The sequence below is a fragment of the Camponotus floridanus genome, unplaced genomic scaffold (assembly GCF_003227725.1).
Source record: "Camponotus floridanus strain SB8 unplaced genomic scaffold, Cflo_v7.5 scaffold134, whole genome shotgun sequence".
Lineage (NCBI taxonomy): Eukaryota > Metazoa > Arthropoda > Insecta > Hymenoptera > Formicidae > Camponotus > Camponotus floridanus.
Window position 1 is genome coordinate 128,231 of NW_020229253.1, and position 18,134 is coordinate 146,364.

General features: G+C 31.5%; 3 protein-coding genes across 3 annotated transcripts; all 3 read right to left on the reverse strand.

The window, feature by feature from the left end:
* Positions 1–424: 424 nt before the first annotated feature.
* Positions 425–5,374, reverse strand: LOC105250376. Its single transcript, XM_011256426.3, has 4 exons — positions 4,906–5,374; positions 3,622–4,494; positions 3,332–3,463; positions 425–3,217 (listed from the first exon to the last, which is right to left on the reverse strand). Exons 1-4 carry the CDS (start codon positions 5,246–5,248, stop codon positions 1,917–1,919), a joined length of 2,649 nt encoding a protein of 882 aa, XP_011254728.1. The 5' UTR covers positions 5,249–5,374; the 3' UTR covers positions 425–1,916.
* Positions 5,375–6,943: 1,569 nt separating this feature from the next.
* Positions 6,944–9,357, reverse strand: LOC105250368 (translocating chain-associated membrane protein 1). Its single transcript, XM_011256413.3, has 7 exons — positions 9,090–9,357; positions 8,382–8,558; positions 8,181–8,296; positions 7,863–8,075; positions 7,677–7,786; positions 7,303–7,590; positions 6,944–7,192 (listed from the first exon to the last, which is right to left on the reverse strand). The coding sequence occupies exons 1-7, from the start codon at positions 9,219–9,221 to the stop codon at positions 7,098–7,100; spliced, it is 1,131 nt and encodes a 376-aa protein (XP_011254715.1). The 5' UTR covers positions 9,222–9,357; the 3' UTR covers positions 6,944–7,097.
* A 1,811-nt stretch (positions 9,358–11,168) lies between these two features.
* LOC105250361 (vitamin K-dependent gamma-carboxylase) lies at positions 11,169–16,464 on the reverse strand. The gene is made up of 11 exons (XM_011256401.3): positions 16,272–16,464; positions 15,256–15,494; positions 14,183–14,504; positions 13,924–14,106; positions 13,629–13,792; positions 13,286–13,513; positions 12,958–13,220; positions 12,565–12,765; positions 12,190–12,428; positions 11,663–11,977; positions 11,169–11,418 (listed from the first exon to the last, which is right to left on the reverse strand). Exons 2-11 carry the CDS (start codon positions 15,479–15,481, stop codon positions 11,250–11,252), a joined length of 2,310 nt encoding a protein of 769 aa, XP_011254703.1. The 5' UTR covers positions 15,482–15,494; positions 16,272–16,464; the 3' UTR covers positions 11,169–11,249.
* Between the last annotated feature and the right edge of the window lie 1,670 nt (positions 16,465–18,134).

The following is an 18,134-nucleotide window of genomic DNA, read 5'->3' on the forward strand; positions in this document are numbered from 1 at the left end:
GATATTATTAAATTGTAAAAGATTCTTCTCTGAATCGGGTTACGATGATGAATAACGAACAATTCCAATTATTTCCATTCAGAAAATCTCACAGAAATAATTTTAGAAATAAAACCAGCATATAATAGCGCATGTCGATGAAAAAAACGAGGCTCATCGCACGCTGCAGAATATATGGCTTAAATTGGGGCTGTCGAAAATAGTCGTTCTTACAAGTACGGGCTCTGCCTAGAATAAACAATATTAAGATAAAGGCTAAGTATATATAATTTCCGGATGTAGAATACTGCGTATCACAAATAACAGGAGCGTGAAAAAACGAGGACCCGAATTTATCATTCGATAATTAGCCAATTATTAAAAAAAAAAAAAATATATATATATATATATATATACATATATACATACATATGTGTGTGTGTATGTATGTAGAAACATATATAATAATTAGGGCGAGAAAGAATTTTAATTTATCGGAAACGGAACTCCATTGAAGGAACTATATTTCTCGATAACTCTGCATTCGTCGAGTCCCGACGCGAAATCCGTCCGCGCGCGCGAGATGTATATATAAATCTCTTAATATAACGCTTAATATATAACAATTTATTCGATAATTGCGGTATGATAATCAAGGCCGTCGAAGCTGACAGTAGACAAGTGCGCATATCAAGCGCATATCTTAAGAAACATATAATTCCTCTTTTAACGCTATACACAATTATATTCGTTAAATAATCTGCCTTTCTCGATGATGATATCGATATACAAATGTCATATAACAAATGCTATACATTATAGTAGCTTGCGTGAATATTGGCTAAAGATAACTAAAGTGAGTTTTAGAGTTCCGGTCTCTTAGTTCTGTACTTGGAAAGAAATGTGAATTCAGTCAAATTTCACTTAACTTTAACTAGTAATTTATGTCCACGGAAACAATAGATATAGAAATATAAATATATGTTATCTCGTGATATAGTAACTCCCGATAGAAAGTTCTTATTAATAACTTTATAAATCGCGTAATGATAAAAGCTAGCGCTCTGTTAGTCCTCGATCCAGCGATACACATCGCGGCAATTGTTATTCCGTGTCTTGGTTATTTTCTACTGAAAGCGAAGAAAATGATCAAGGATACCAGCTGTCGACGTATAATCGAACTTTCAAGAAAAAAGCTGATTAACTTGCGTATCTCTAATAATTGTTATGGACTGTTGCAATAAGTAGCGACTTAAGCCTAAATGGAGAAGCTCTCTTAAAAAATAATTGTAATCATTGTATAAAATTACACTTTTTCAATCTCGTGCGCATATTTCATCATCAAAATTACGGACAGATGTATTCCTCATTCTTCTCACTCATCACCAGATTTAACACATTTTTTCGTTCGCATATTGTCATTCTTCGTTTTGATTGTATTTCATTTTATCAAGAGGACTAATAAAAATAGAGATACGAGATGCGTTCCGAAAACTTCTGTGACTTTCATCTTAAAAGAATTCTTTTTCACGGAAGATTTCTATCGAACAAAACTTGTTAAAATTTCGGTCAATTGTTTCGGGAACGTATTGCATATGAGCATAAGTCGCATTTCCTATCGCTATTTTAAAAACGTGCACGATTGATTACGTTAGGAACAAAAACGGCACGTAGGCGCGCATTAACGTTCCATAAAGTGGACACCAAAAAACGACATTGTAACAATCTAAAGATTTGCATTTATACGCTGCGCATTTATACTCTCGCATTGTTATCCAGGTACACATTCGACATGACGCAAACGATCTCTCGTAAAATACATAAGACACTATACAAAGTCGCAAAAAGTTATAATCGAACTCCAACTTTCCTTTATATGTATGGCTTATAGGAACATCCAGCTGTGCGGAGGATTTTCGTGCGCATATGAAATGCGATTATCGCGCACGCGTCTCGTCTTCGCGCGCGTTTGCTGCGATTTTCACGCATTTCGATGGCCTGCCCCGTTTCCTCTTAGCTGTGGTATTCACGGTTCGACCGACGGTTGATTTGCGTTTGCCGTTCGTTTTACAGACTGTTCCGGTCACGTCGGTCTCAATACTTCTCTCATTCTCAGTAGCCTTCCTCGTACGTCTAGGACGCCCGGCTATTCGCTCCATTTCATCGAATTGCGCTTGCAAGCGACGAGCCAGTTCAAAATCCTCTTGCTCCTGTAACAGCAATCGTTCTATCCGTTGCTGCTCCTCGATCGCTTCTTTGTCCGAGAACAGCTCGTTGACGCAAGTTCCGACGTGGTTGTTCTCCGGAACGCATTCCTCCGTCTCGTCGGAAGATTCTGGTGGTGAATCGTAATTAAATCTGCTGTTAGTCTTGTTGCGTTCTCCATCCGATACGTGATCGCTCGATTTAGAGACTTTCGTCAAGTTTCGTGTAGACTTCCTCAGACTCGCTTTACCACTCGCGTCTGAAGGAAACTCGTTTTGCTCCCGATCCTCTGTATTGTTTTGAGAAGTCCTGTTGATTTTCCTCCGTTTCGTTCTCCTCGGCTCAGAGTATTCAATATTCGCTTTCGCATTGTTTTCGAACGTCGAGAACGAGACGTGATTCGTCGCAGGACTCTCGTCTCTCCTTTCAGATAATGTTTTCTTCTTTACTGTTCTGCTTCTTGTAGATGTATTGGGTTCAGTTTTTGAATTCGATGTTTCTTTTTCCATCTTTTCTTTTCTTCTTTTAATACGTTCCGCTATATTTTCGATCGCCATGTCATTGCGATCACCGTTTTGTTCATCATTTTGCGGATTTATTTTATCGACTGAATTTACCGGATCGTCTTCTTCTTCGTCTATCACGTTCGAAGTAAGTCCAGCTACCTTTTTACTACTTCGAAGATTTCTATTCTGCTTAGATTTCACTATCATACCATTTCTCACGCGCGTCCTCCAAGACTTACGAGTTTCTCTCGTATCTGATGCCTCGTCCAATGACAACTTCTTGCTTGTCTTAAGGCCATTAACTATTTTGTTTGGATTTTTCGTATAATTTTTGTTGCTGTCGAATGATGGTTCGGGCACAAAATCGAGTCGGCGAATAACGTCGTTTGTATGAGGCTTCGTCATTAATTTATTTGAGACCGTTTGAGAATAGTCGAGTGATGTCGACGGTTGCTCATCGATCAGCATCTTTGTATTTTCTAGATTGTGCACAGCTTGCTTTTCTTTTGCGTCCTGCCTTATTCTACCTGTAGAATAGAATTATTAAATGGTTAAATTAAGAAAACTATATCTGCATAGTTTTAATTAAATAATTATTTAAACACATAAATAATATTTTTACGTGCATTTTTATAATTTACCTTTGAAGGCGCTCCAAGAACATCCAATTATACGTTTCATGTGCGTAGGCGATGGAGGTTTTGGCACTACATTAGATACTTTCTTTAAAACAGGGATCACTCTAATCAATTTCGGATCTATCTGTTTCCCATCTGAGAGCAAAAATACAGAATATAAAAATTACCTATTATTAAAGAAATATTCTATATAAAAATTTATGAAAAAAATAGATACTACAATTTCTCTCTCTCTTTCTCTCTCTCTCTCTCTCTCTCTCCCCTCTCTCTCTTTCTTTTTCTCTTATACATACCTGAAGAAATTTTTAATTTTGTCCTTGGTACCGTTTTGATCGGCTTGAAATGATGAATCTCTTGATTTATGCTGTCATGACTGCCCGAACTTTCGGCACTCCCTATTCTTTCATCGTCTTCGACCAGTGTCATACACACTTCTATTCCTAAATTCTTCTTTTTGCTGTTTACCACATCGCTTGGTACACGCAACTCTTCTTTAGTTTCTGTTATGTAAGCTTTGGACGTGGAACATCCGGGATCCGTGGGATAATTCGAAGTACAAGGTTGAGTGAATTTGGACACTGTTTGATGTTTCAATGTCTTTGTGACAACATTGTACACAGGTATTTGTTTCTGACAACAATATTTAACTGAAACTTTATGCATATTAGATGCATTTGCCTCATTAGAGCCATATATATTGGAACATATTGTCTCGATTTTAGATAACAATGTCGTATTCATTTGTCTCGTTTTTGAGCTATCATTGACAGACTCGGGAAGACTCATCTGCCTGCCTTCCAAGTATACGGCTTCGGTTTGTGGCGTTTCGACATTATTTACAAGCGTAGTTTTAGTGTTAAATCTCGACGCATCGAGAACGTAATTCGATACTGATGTATTTAAACATTGATTGTAACACTTTGTAGCTTCCTTGTGCTTCTTCACAACCTGCTGCTTTGCCAAAGTTTTGGCCAGCAATTGATCCTGTGCCAATTGAGCTAGCAACAGCTGTTGCTCCTCTGCCTGAAGTTTTTGTATCAATGCTTCGCTGGCTATCTGTTCGGCTTGTCTCTGGCGACGCATCTCTTCCTCGGCCATTTGAAGTTGCGCCTCGTATTCTCTATGTATTTCTCCAGCTGCGCTGAGTATTCTTTTTGTCGCATAATCTATGTCAAAGGAAAATAACTCTTCTTTATACTTGTAACAAAATCACTTGACGTACAAAGTGTCATATATTTTATAATAACTTTACATTCAAACAATGAATAGTTTTGAAGAATTATAGTCGTTAATGTTTATTAATAATTATCAAATCAACTAAGATTTAGAAAATTGAGAAAAATGACATCGCACACACATAAAGATACACAATAACGTCAAAGGCATCGGGAGGATTATATAATCCGTACAAATTATCCCGAAGAAAAATATACAAAGTGTCGGTAGGAAATAAAAGTGAAATATTCAGCGCCATTTCGACAATAGGTTATGTTACATTTGTTTATTGCTGCGACGCGGGCAAGTGTGTGTACGTTGTAAGTGATATATGTGTATGTATGAGCGTGTGCGTCACTCACCAGCGTCCAAGCTGAGATCCCCCTCCTCGCCATTATGCTTGTTCTCGACCTCCTTCGGGAACTTGGTCCTGATGAGCTCCCAGAGGCCGTGGTTCACCAGGGTCTCCGACTTGGTCGCGTTTCGCAGCCAGGAGCCCACCCGGACCCGGCACAGGGGACAGCTCAGACTGTTGTGTTCGAACGTACCCTTAAGACAGCGCAGGCAGAGGTTATGTGTGCACGGCAGCGTCACTGGCTCGATTAATATCCCACGGCACACCGGGCACATCAGATCACGCAGATGCACATCCGCGGTGGTCCGCGACGACAGATCCAACAATTTGGACGTACGCTTCAGATACATCTTCCCATATCTTCTCCGCGACTACGGCTACTGCACTGGGAACAGCTACACTGTTGGTGTCACCGTCGCGACGTCTTCGCTTCGTGTGTGATTCGCGATTCCGTCGTTCCGCGCGCCGCGGAACGCGTGGATCCGGACTGGTAAAGCAGGGAGCGAGATGTCCTCGACCACATTCCTTCCCTCTTATAAAGAGAATATTTTTGTACCGTCGCGTATATACACAAGTCAAAAAACGAAAAATTCGATATTCTTTTGGATTTTGGGTTAAATGGGATTTAAAATTTAATATTCGTATAAAGTTTTCAATTATATATAGGTTCTTACTATAAATAATTAGAAATTAATATTGATGTGCTTTTGGAGTTTTTTCAACTTTTTCTCCTCTATTTAAATTTAATTCCATTCTATTATTTAATTAATAATAAATAGATTTATAATAATAAATTAATAATAATAGATTTACATGTAATAAAATTATTGATATCTTATATGTACGTCATTATTGATGTAGTTTATAAATATATTTATATTAGTAATTATTTTAAAGATATATGTGGAAAAGATATACATTCAATTTGTAATCAATTAATACAATCATTATTTAACACAAGATAGTTAACAATAATTTCAAAATATTCGTCACTAATGTATATGAATGAAAATGTATCTTTCCAAGAGCTATTTGTTTATTTTTTTACATTTTTCTTTTTTTTGTAATAATAATTTCGAAGAAATATAATCTTGTTAAAACACATACAATATTAAAAAAATAAGATCTCTTTTTACTGGTATATATATTAAAAAAATAGTAAAGTTGTATTTAAATGTAACAATATAATTTCATAATAAGATATGTATATTTTTACGACATGATTCTTATAAGACTTTATGGTCCATAATATTATTTCATGCAATATTTTCTTATAACTTATTACTAGTATAATAAATTTATTTCTATTATATATATATATATATATATATATATATATATATATAATATATATAATATATATAATATATATAATATATATATATAATATATATAATATATATGTATATATATATATATATGTGTATATATATATATATATATATATATATATATATATATCACTTGCATTATAATTTAGAAATAATCCAGGACAGAGCCAGACCAGTCCAAGTTGCTTATCATCTAGATGAAGCTTTCAGAGTCTGTTTTATTTCTTTTATTTCTTCTCCATCTCATTCAGTAAGATGGTGGAGAAAAAATTTGAAAGTAAAAACTTGGATAAGTCTATTCCAACTGATTAATTCTGAATATACGAAGAAAAACAATGCACAACAAAGAGAATCTATCAAGAATTTTAAATAATACAGATGAAGAAATTGCAAAAATTTGTTTTAATTTATAAATAGTTCGCGTTAATATATTTAGAAAATATGTAAAAATGCGCGCATAAAAAGACAACATATTAACATGCACATTAATATTTTATGATTCTATCTGAATGCAATTTTTATCTACAATTCATATAAAACCGAAAACGATTATTTACGAATAAAAATATCCGTCTATTATAGCATATCACGCACATTTAAACTCTTTTATAAAATATTTAAAATTCGTTTATACGATTTATCGACTACATAAGCCTAATAATATCGGATAAATTTGCATTCTGCGCGACATAACTTTGAGTCAGTAGCACTATGGAAGTTTCACACTTTTGTATTACAAGAAACGATGCATTTTTGTGCATTTTTGTGTCACATCCTAGTTGAACATTCTGACTTAGGACATATAAATTGTAAAATTGAATATTTATTTGATCAGCCTTATCGCGGTGATTCTTATTTGTTAATTCGTCTATTTTTTTGCCGAGGGACGATTTCTTAGATTTTTCTTCGTCGCCTGATCTACTTCCGGGAGATCGTCATCTTCCGATAAGGCGGATTTCTTACCTGCAAACATACACATGTTTTAATTTCATAAAATAAAAAAATGTTGACAATTTATATAGATAAATAAAGTGTAAAATGATAATAAAGATTTAAATAAAATGAGCTCTCACCTTCTCGCTTTCTCAACTTTTGTTTCGGCTTGGTTTTAACGACAACGGGCGCGGCGTTCTCGCGCGCACGCTTAATTTGCTTCGCGATGAAGTAGTACAAGAGATAAGCTTGGAAGAGCGAAATAACAGATACTGCCGAAAATTGCACGGCTGGAACATTGAAGTTGCCGGTATCATAGTCGAAATTGAATTCTAATTTTCTCAAACCATACAGAAACACCACAAGCGTAAGCACGATGGTTGCGAGCCTTGCGAATACATATGTCGAATTAGCGACGAGGAATGATACTGTAAACATCATATAAATATATTCAGTTATTATATATTCACATTATACAAAGATAATAGTTCAATTATTAGCAAAGGTAACTTACATTTTGTTCTTTTTTCTTTTTGACTAATAAAATGAACTAATCTGGCTCCATGTAACAATGCATCTCCCACATAATGGAGAGTTAACAAGATTATTGCTAATTGTTGGAAGCTGCAGAAAAATAAATTTATTACAAACTAACGAACAAATTTGAGAACAAGAAATATGCAATTATTATAATAATTACTTAAAGAAATAAGCTGCAGATGTGAAGAATAATCCAATGGTTGCATGGAGAATGCGTTGCGGGATGTCCTCTTTCTTGATTCGTTGGAAGTATAGCTCGGGGTAACAATGTAACCAATAAGCAAGTTGTCCGATAAAGAATAATTTCAAGGAGAAGGACATTGGTGCCGGATATTCTTCCCATAATGCCCATATGTTTAAAAGCATATTTTCCCTAAACAAAAAACATGCTTTTAATATTTATGTTCAAAGGAATTATTATTAAATATTATAATTTATAAGATATAAAAATTCTCTTTATAATTAAAATTTATACTACCTAATGATAATATCAATAGCCCATAATGCAGATAATGTATAAAATACTATCAATTGGCTGGACTCGTTGAACTTAGAAAGCTTGACTTTGCTGAGGTGAAGGCGTTTGGAAATTTTCTGCAAAGAAAAATAAGTTAGCTTAGTAACAAAATTAAATATATTTTTATAATTAATATATTTCATATTCGACAGATATACTTACATCAAATATATATTCCTGAAGCACAGCATGCATTATAATAGTTATCAAGAAGTAAAAGAATACTGCGCAGGCATCTTTCCATCCTGTAGCATACTTTATCATTGCTGTTGGATCTTCAGTAGTATTAGTCACATTATGATGAATAGCAATAAACATGTATGCCCATGGTGAAGTAACCTGAGGGAAAATAATTAAGTTAGATAAATTCATTTATATAACAAAAATAACAGAGTTATGGAAAAATATATTTCTAAGAATAATTTGGTAAGTCATTCTGGTAAAACATATTTTAATAATAATCTTTTTCTTCAAGATTAATATAAAACTTCTAAAATAACTTTTGGCACAATAATACAGTTATAAATATAACAATGATAATCTTCATATATATCATGATTAATATATTTTTGAAATAGTATCTAGAAAATGATAAATTAGAATACTTTCATAGCAGCATAAAATTGACAAATCTTATAAACAGATGTATGTTAGAGTATCCAGCAGTCTCAATTAACATCGACAATCTCTAACATATGGTCATTCTACCTGTCAAGTTTCCTCAAATTTTTCTAACATAATTTTTCTAATGCAAGATACAGAAAGACAGAACTTGCGAATAATTCGTACAAATACAATTCATTTTCCAAATCGTTTCACTCGAGTGGAGCAGCCACGCAACATCCACAAAGAAAACTGACAGAAACCGACCTGCACCATCAAGCCGATCACGAAGACCATAGCCACGCAGGAGACGATGTCCGCATGATTTTGTATGACAAACTCATGGCTGAATATCGGCGGATTCTTATTCGAGCTCTTGCGTCCCTTCACCGCGACCATCTTGGCCCAGACGAGCGTATGTTCACTGCACGGCGAACGCGGCACGACAGAACGGACCTCGAGAGCCTCGCCGCGGAAACCGGGCCACGCCGCTCACCGTGGAAACGTCACGCGCGCGGCGGCCAACGCTGAGCGATGTGGCGCTCGCATCTCTAACCTGTTGGCACCGCGCTAGTCACGTTGACGATTGTATATCCCCGGGAGTTTCACTTCCGGCCATCGCGAGAGAACGCGAAAAATTGCGTTTATTTCGACAAATTATTTAATTATATGATTTAATTATATATTTAATTATAATTTAATTATATATTGGAGTTGCAACTGGTCGGACAGATTTACGGAAGAATTATGATTCCGCAGGAATTATGATTCCGATTTGGACGCTAGCTTGACTTTTAGCGCGACGTATCTCGCGCGAATTCGAACTAGAAGCGAAATCTCGTGTGTATGATGATAGATTATTGCAAATGAATTAAAGTTGTAAAGTCCGAGAGAAAAATTGTGCTCGATAATTTCGATACTTTAGCGAAAAATGATGCACTAACATGCGCGCATAATTTATAATTTTTATTCTTGTCACTTCGATTTGCTTGAAATAATGAAGAAGGAAAAAGCGAAAAATACGCGCTTCAATGATAGGCTAAAAGCCTATCATCAATTATCATGCAGTTATGCGGTTACTGAAAGTTGTTTAATCATTAATTATAATGATTATAGCAAAATATTTGTAGATATTTCGAAAGAAAGTTTGACATTGTATAGAATATCTAGCATCATTATCTTTTTTCTCGCTCGAGAGACAAGACGACCACGCATTTTAACAATAATTTACCGCGAAAAATTATGCAGAAAATCAATCATACTATATGAAAATTAATTTAATTATCGTTCTAAAATATTCCATATATTCTAATATAAATTTAGACTAAATATTTCTTCTGCCTTTTTTTTAATTTGAAATTCGATAATCGAGCAACATCTAGAAAAAATTTAAACATATAATTTATTATATGTTTATTTAAAACATATAATTTATCTTGTTGATTGAAAAATTATTTTTTTTATGTAAATTAATTTGATATTATTATTTTCAGCTAAATTTCTATATTGCGAGAATTTATTTCTTTCCTAAATTTATGATTTTTTAATAAATAATATATGGCATAAAAGGAAATAAATAACACAAGGATAAAGTGCATTTTGTAATATTTTAATCTAGAAAAAGAGAGTTTAAATTATTGTTACAATTAGTATCTCAATCTTTAGAAATCGCTATACAATTTACAAACGCAAGTGTTTAAAATAACAATAAATTTAATGAGAGACATATCAAGAATATAAATATATTTCGTACATATATTTTGTACACGTTACATTTATAAAAAAATTAAGTATAAATATTTAAAAAAGAAAAACAGAAATACATACTATAATTCACATACTGCAGTCAATTGGATAATTCTACATCTATATTGGAAATAATTTGTTATGGTAATTTACTACACTTGTTTGCAACGAGATGTTATCTTACAATATTTTGTAACATAAAAAAATAATAAAAATAATTTCTGTGCTATGCATCTTCTATAATAATAATATATTATGCATGTTTTATATATATATATATTTTTTTTAAGAATGTATATAAATAGTTTTTTCTCCCATTTTTTTAATTATTATTAAAGATAATTAGATTATCACAATTAGTTTCAAAATATTCTATTAGTATAATATACTATTAATATATTTAAGTCAAATATTTATAAATTGAGACGTGCACGTACTTCATCATAAAGTTTTCAAAATTTTTTAAAATTTAAATTGAGTTTAAAGTTAAAAATTTTTTTTAATTTTAAAAAATATGTCCAAGGCTTTTTTTATTCCATCAAATCTTTACATTACTGAATTTTATTTAATTTAATTTAACACAAAAGAAAGTTTTTAAAAATACTAAAAATACTTAAAAAAACATCAGAAACTTGTCGATAAGATATAGAGATGCAATCTTAAATGTTTCTCGTATACTCATTATTTGTTAACGCGCACTCGTCGCACCATAGGAACATCATATACCAAGTTGAAGAAAGCATTTGCTATATGAGCGAATGTTCTGGCCCACGCAGTGATTTTATAATTAATTTCTTTTAATATATTTAAAAACAACGGCTGCGTGTTTTCTTCTAACGGAGCTTCTTTTCTGAAAAATAAATATATGTTGAAAACAAGAGTGCAATTTAAAAAATTGTAAACTAATTTGATTTCTTCAATTTATTTATAACAAGGAGAATTTTTATCTATTTTTTAAATTAGTTGAATATAATAAAAATCAAGAATTTGATATTAATATAAACCATATTAAACTAATTTGCATCAAAACGTATCCTTTTTGCATAAATAATAATATACAATTGTAAAATGATTTATGTAATGTAGGTATTCACCTATCACTATCCAATTGCTCCTTCGTTTGATTAGTGTAAGTATACATGTAGCACGCTGGATAGGAACTCGTAGTCTTTATTCGATGAAACATTCCTGTTTTCACGGGAATCGATTTTTCTTTCGGCACAATAATTGCATTCGCTGATTCTTCCTCGTCATAAGTTACTTCGCCCTCTAACACAGTCAGGGAGACGTTCGCAAAATCAGTAGATATATAATTTTCCAAGTACATTTCTGGAAAATCAGCTACAAATAATACATCCGTGTAATTTGACCAGGTGTATACGTGCTGCTGAATTTCCTCCAGTTTATATCTGACATAAAGAAGTAATGTTAATCTTTATTTATTTTCCTAGTTAACCAATTATTTTTATAGCTAATTAATTATTAATAATCTTACAATTATATTATTCTATCCTTTAAAATTAATTCTCTTCCGGTATGTTTTTGATTCCGCGAAAATACATTATAATTAATAGAATTTTAATGATCTTTTTCTCTCTCTCTCATATAAAAATAAACCTACCGGTACGAATTATACTGCGTGATTAATGGCATCAGGAATGAAACAGGTTTAAAAGGATGCCAATCAACCGTCAACATATCGATGTTTGGATCAAATATTCTTTGTTGAAATCTACCGTTTAGTGAACACCACGCGTCCATGTAAATACTTAAATTTGAAGATAGTCTCATCCATTTTTCCTTATCCTCAACTCGGTAATGAGTACTCAACGTTTCCTCTTTTCGACGCATCAGATTATCCTGAAGTTATATGAAACAGAAATATATATAATAATATTTTATTAAGACAGGCAACGTTTTATATAAAAAAATGAGATTTAAGAAAGTCAAAAATATTAGACAATGTTATAAGTGTTTATTGTGATGTTTTCAATACCTTTAAACATTGCGAATATTGGATCGCCATATCTCCGTGTCTCACCCATCGATCTCCTTGGACCCATGCTTCAGGATTTAAATATCGAACTTCGTTATTCACGTTATCGTGCACTTTAATTACTACCAATATAGTATCCCAGGCATGGATCATCATATCCCAAGAATAACCATATAAACCAGGTACCCAATTGTTGTAACCCTAAAATATAAAATATTTTACATAGTCATTAAAATATATATTATATAAAAATTTATTTAAATTTAAAAAAAATTATTTTGTTTTAAAATTTAGTGAAACTAATCCAAATGTATGTATAAAATATAATTTTAAAATAATTATTATTTTTAAACGATGTTAATGTAATAATATTAATATTAATAATTTTGGTACCTTTGATATAAAATGCGAATATGGTAAGAAAAATTGTAGTACAATATGGCACAACAGTGTGAACACTACAAATTTTTGTTTTCTTGTAGCTTTTGGTGATTGTTGACCTCCCCGAAGTTTTTTACAAATATTTGTTGCTTCTTTTTCGTCGGATTCAATCAAATTTTTAGATGATTGCGTATCGTTATCTTTTTTGTCTACTTTTTTATTAAATTCTGATTTAGTAAAATAATTTTCGTCTACCTTTTTCCTCATTCTTTCCTCTGGAAGTGTAAATATTAGAATTTACGTTAAAATATAATTATAAAGATGATTGTTCACAATTTACCTTTATGCATCGTTTTATACTGTGAAATTTTATTTGAAGGCAACGCAGAACAATCGGAACTTAGAGATTCTTTTATTTGACTATCAGTCTCTTTTATGCTATTTACGTTTAAATTTACATCACTCAATAAAATCTGTTGTTTCCAGCTAAAATAATGTGTTAATCTACGTGGCCAGTCCGCGCTACAAAATAGCGACATTGTCGCTAGACACACATACGGAAACATACCTGGAAAAAATCTTTTTTATTCTTTATATAATATCAAAAGGATTCTGATTATGCTTGTTACGCTTTATTAATATTTTATAAAAAAATATTATTATATAAAAATAATGATAGTTACCTATACTAAATAGCCTTGAGTTCATTAAGTGAAAAGCAGCGCAGAATATCATGGCTGGGATTCGTGTTTTTTCAAGTAGCATCCAAAATCCGACGGACAGATCAAAGATAAAGGTGAACCAGTGGACGATTAGAAAGTCAATTTGTTCGGTTGTTAAAACTATTCTGAAAAAAATTGTTTCTTTTCTAGATATATCTGTTTGTCAGAAAATAATTCTTATTTCTTATACGCGTTGTGCTTTTCGTTTGTTACAATATTTGATGTAGTTCTTTATCTCGTTTCGAATAATACTCACTTGAATGGTTGAAATACCCAGTGTCTGGACAGATTTATCATAGCGTAACCTTCGAGCCATTCTCTGCCGGATTTCTTCAAACCGGCCAAGAAGTAAAGGGCGAAAAATTGAAATTTTAAGATGAAGTAATTCCAATATGGCACGGAATTGCCATTTCGTTTGGCGTTATTTGCATCCAATGCGCTACGAGATATTGATATATTAATTTTCGATTAATTAGTGGTTAATGAAAATTACAAGAAATAATAATATGACTTACAAATACTTATTTGCTTCCGTTCCCCAGATTAAGGTCGCTACAATGCCGTAAAGATAAGTATGATTGTTCCAATAACCCTTGTCCAGTATAAAGATGTACCAGTAGGGCAACACAAAACAGGCACATGCGATCTTAAAGTGCAGACCGAGAGCGATTCCAAAGGCACCCATCCACATCACCGTGTATATCATTATCATCCATGGAAGCGATGGCGCTTTCATCCCATGGATCAATGGGAAATGACAGTCCCATGGATCGCCCCATTTTATATCGATGTCTGCGAATCCTCTCTCCTCAACAATGTCTATTATCATGCACAATCCTAAAATTATGTGACTTGTCATTGGATTTTCAGTTTATAACATAAAAATGATAAAATAAGCTGAAAAAGTTGAGAGCTTTTAATAAGATAATTTAATAAATTATTGTTTTTTTATATAATGTTAGACGATATCTCGAAAATTATTAAAATAAAAATGTGCCAATAAAAAATGTATTTTATACAGGCGACATACAATCACGATTATGTTTCTATTGGATCAAACCTCATTAATCCTCACTGCTTTAATAGGTCTTAAATTATGCTTAATTCCTGTGATTCAAATTCTTTGCTTAAAGTGCTAAAGTAAGATTAATGATATATCATTAATATAATAAAATATAAATTATAATGATTATCATGATTACAATTAAAACGAATAACCCATTAATCATTTTTTAATTATTATTGAGCTTTAAGAATTAAGATATGAAAAATATTTTACAATTATATTAAATTTTGCAATAGATAAATGTAATAAAAAAAAGAAAATGTAGTTATATTAGTGTTTAAATACAACTCTAATCCGTTGTAATAATTCAAAGAATAATTCTCTTTTAACGTTTTTCATTTAATTTCTATAAGTATCTATTTCTATAAGTATCTATTCTATAAGTATCTAATTGTCTAGAGTAAAGTATTTCACAGATTTTTGTTCTGCCTTTTAATTTATAATTATTTTTTAATCTATAAAATTAGAAGAAATGACAATAAAAGATAATTTTATTATTTTTAATATTATATGTAAAGTTACCAAACAAAGCTCTTGCCACTCCCAAACTGGCTGGATCAGTTGGACGATAGAGAAATTGAATAAATTTTTCAAAATTCGATACATTGCTTGTTTTGAAATTGAATAGTCTCTTAAAATTATTATTGAACGATTGTTTCAATGATGACCAACGTCCAGACAAGTATTTTACATTTTCTACATTGTTTGGTGATGTAGAAATATTTCTCTTCGACTCGTTTTCCCACATACCACTTCTAATTCTGTAAGAAAATAACATATATCTAATCTTACTTATGTAAGATGTTTTTATTTTTCGTGATTTAGATAATCGAACGTTCGGTTAAACAGCTTTCGGTTATAAGATTCTCTTGTCTCACTTATTCTGGTCAATCTACAGCGGGAAATCAACCGTAATGTATGATAATTGAACGAATTGTTAATGTTGTCAATGAGTAAATCATATTTTCGAGGCAACTTTACGGAATATGAAGTTTATTGATTGTGTAAGATAAAAAAAAGAATCTATCAGAAAAAAATCATCTGCATATGATATATATATATATATATATATATACATAATATATATATAATTTATAAATATTTTAATGAGGAGATTAACAAAAGAGGAAATATAAGGGCGAGACAAATTTCATAAAATTACGTATTAATTGAGAACTCAAAAATGCAACTGATAATGCAATTTATAATTACAATTTATTTAAAAATATTAATTGCTATATCGAAATATATATAATGAATTAATATTAGAGAAATTTATAAATTTATGTAAAATTTAATTTATATACGCATCATATTTAAAAAGCTGCGATGCAAATGCTTTTAGGTAACTTTGCGAATTACGGAGATGATTAAAATAAGTCACGGTCTAATTGTCATACAATAAAAGTACATATCTTTGCATGCAGAATATATATTGCACATCTCATCACGTCTTTCTCCCGCAAAAAAAGTCAACGCAGGTTTAAATGTGCAAAGATCTTTTAATGGATAGAAAAGATCGAGTGCGAATCGCGTACCTGACTAGTTCTCTTCGTGAACGGAGATGATAGTGTAGGAGGAGTCACAATCAACGAAGTTGGAAGACAAGACCTTCGTTTTCGTCTCTGATAGCGCCGTGTGGAGAACCGGACGGCTTCTGTCTGGAGTCTGGAGCAGTTGGAGAAGGAAGAGGAGCAGATCGCGCCGGCTGTTCCAAAGGTTCAGAGTAGGAATACCGTCGCCAAGCAACGTGGCTCGGATTATTGACCCGCGCCCGCGCAATAATTATACTTCACAACACTTCTTCATCTTGCGTGCATTAGGCTCGATAGATATCATCGATCTCTCTTAATAACGAAATCTCTGATCGAGAAACGGGATATGTCACATAATTACTATATGTAATAATAAAATTTGGCGCGACAGAAAGAAATGAAACGTCTTACATATTAAATGGATCACAGACACAATGAATTATTTCCAACTATAATTGAAATTTTTATCTCTGCGTCTATAAATGTAAATCAATTAAAAAATTATGTTAAAAAACTCCACGTTAATTAAAAAAATATTTAATTTTAATAATTTGATTAATAGAATTAAAATAAAAAGTAATAGAAAAAAAGAATTAATATAAGTAAAAAGTATAAATAAAAGCTAGTAAAGAGGAATAGGATATTGTTTTAAATACAAAATATTTATGTAGTGTTTGAAAAAAATACGATTCCTTAAAATATTTTTAAATTAATGTGGATTTTTTTAAAATAATCTTTCAATTGATTTACAGAACGTGTTAATCATGTTGTCTTCTATATATAACGTATATGATTCATGAGAACTCGTTTGCGGCGTCTAGATTACACTCGTATGATCTATATTTGGTTATATTATTTTATGTGTTATCTACTCTTAGCTCTTAAACGAGTATTATTGTTTGACTAAATACAATTACACTTTTGAATCACTTTTTCTAATTAAAATTAAGAATAATTTTTATTAATTAACAAATAAATATTTTTAAAAAATAAATATTTCGAGAAAAATCATAAAAAATAGAAGATTATTTTTATTTATATAAAATTAGATATATTATTTTATATAAATCCGAAAAAATAAATAAAATTAAAATAAATTAAAATAAATTAAAATAAATTAAAACTACCTTTTTTCCTTTGCGAAAAAATATTTGGATAACGATTTCAGATGATTCATAAGAGCTTTATCATATAAATAATCTCGCGAGATTTCTATGCATATAATATATGATTACCTACTATCATTATCAGTGATCTTAGGCTGCCTTTTATTTTGCACAAGCAGAATTGCAATTCGACAATTGGAATATTTGCAACTTTTTTAAATTTACAACAGTGTGATTTTGGAGCTGGAGAAAGGCAGTGAAAATAACTATCTCCTCTCGGAGATATTATATCTACAAGATGCTGTGTCAGAGTGCACATAGTCTCCATTAAAAAGATATCTCTTACTCGTATTATGTTCAGATATGATGAACATTATCTCTGTCCGTCAATTTGCTCTATATAGCAGAACCTGGATTCTTAACGAAGCAATAAATGGCACACAACACGGATTTAATGTTTGTCTGCCTCTTAATAATGCCTGTGTCTTTTTTAATTGTCATATTTATGATAATTGCAAATTTTATATTTGGTAATGGAAATTGAAAATTTTACTTTAAAATTGAGATTCAAACTTTCTTTCTAGATTTTTTCTATTTGACTTTATAATTACAGATTATATTTGATAAAATTTTGAGTTTTCTATTATAATTTTTCTATTTATAATTTTTCACGTCATTTTTTGTTTTAAAATATTTAACTGCCTTTTATTTGTGTCGTCTTTTATTTGTGAAAGTCTAAACGCAGCATTAAACGCGATAT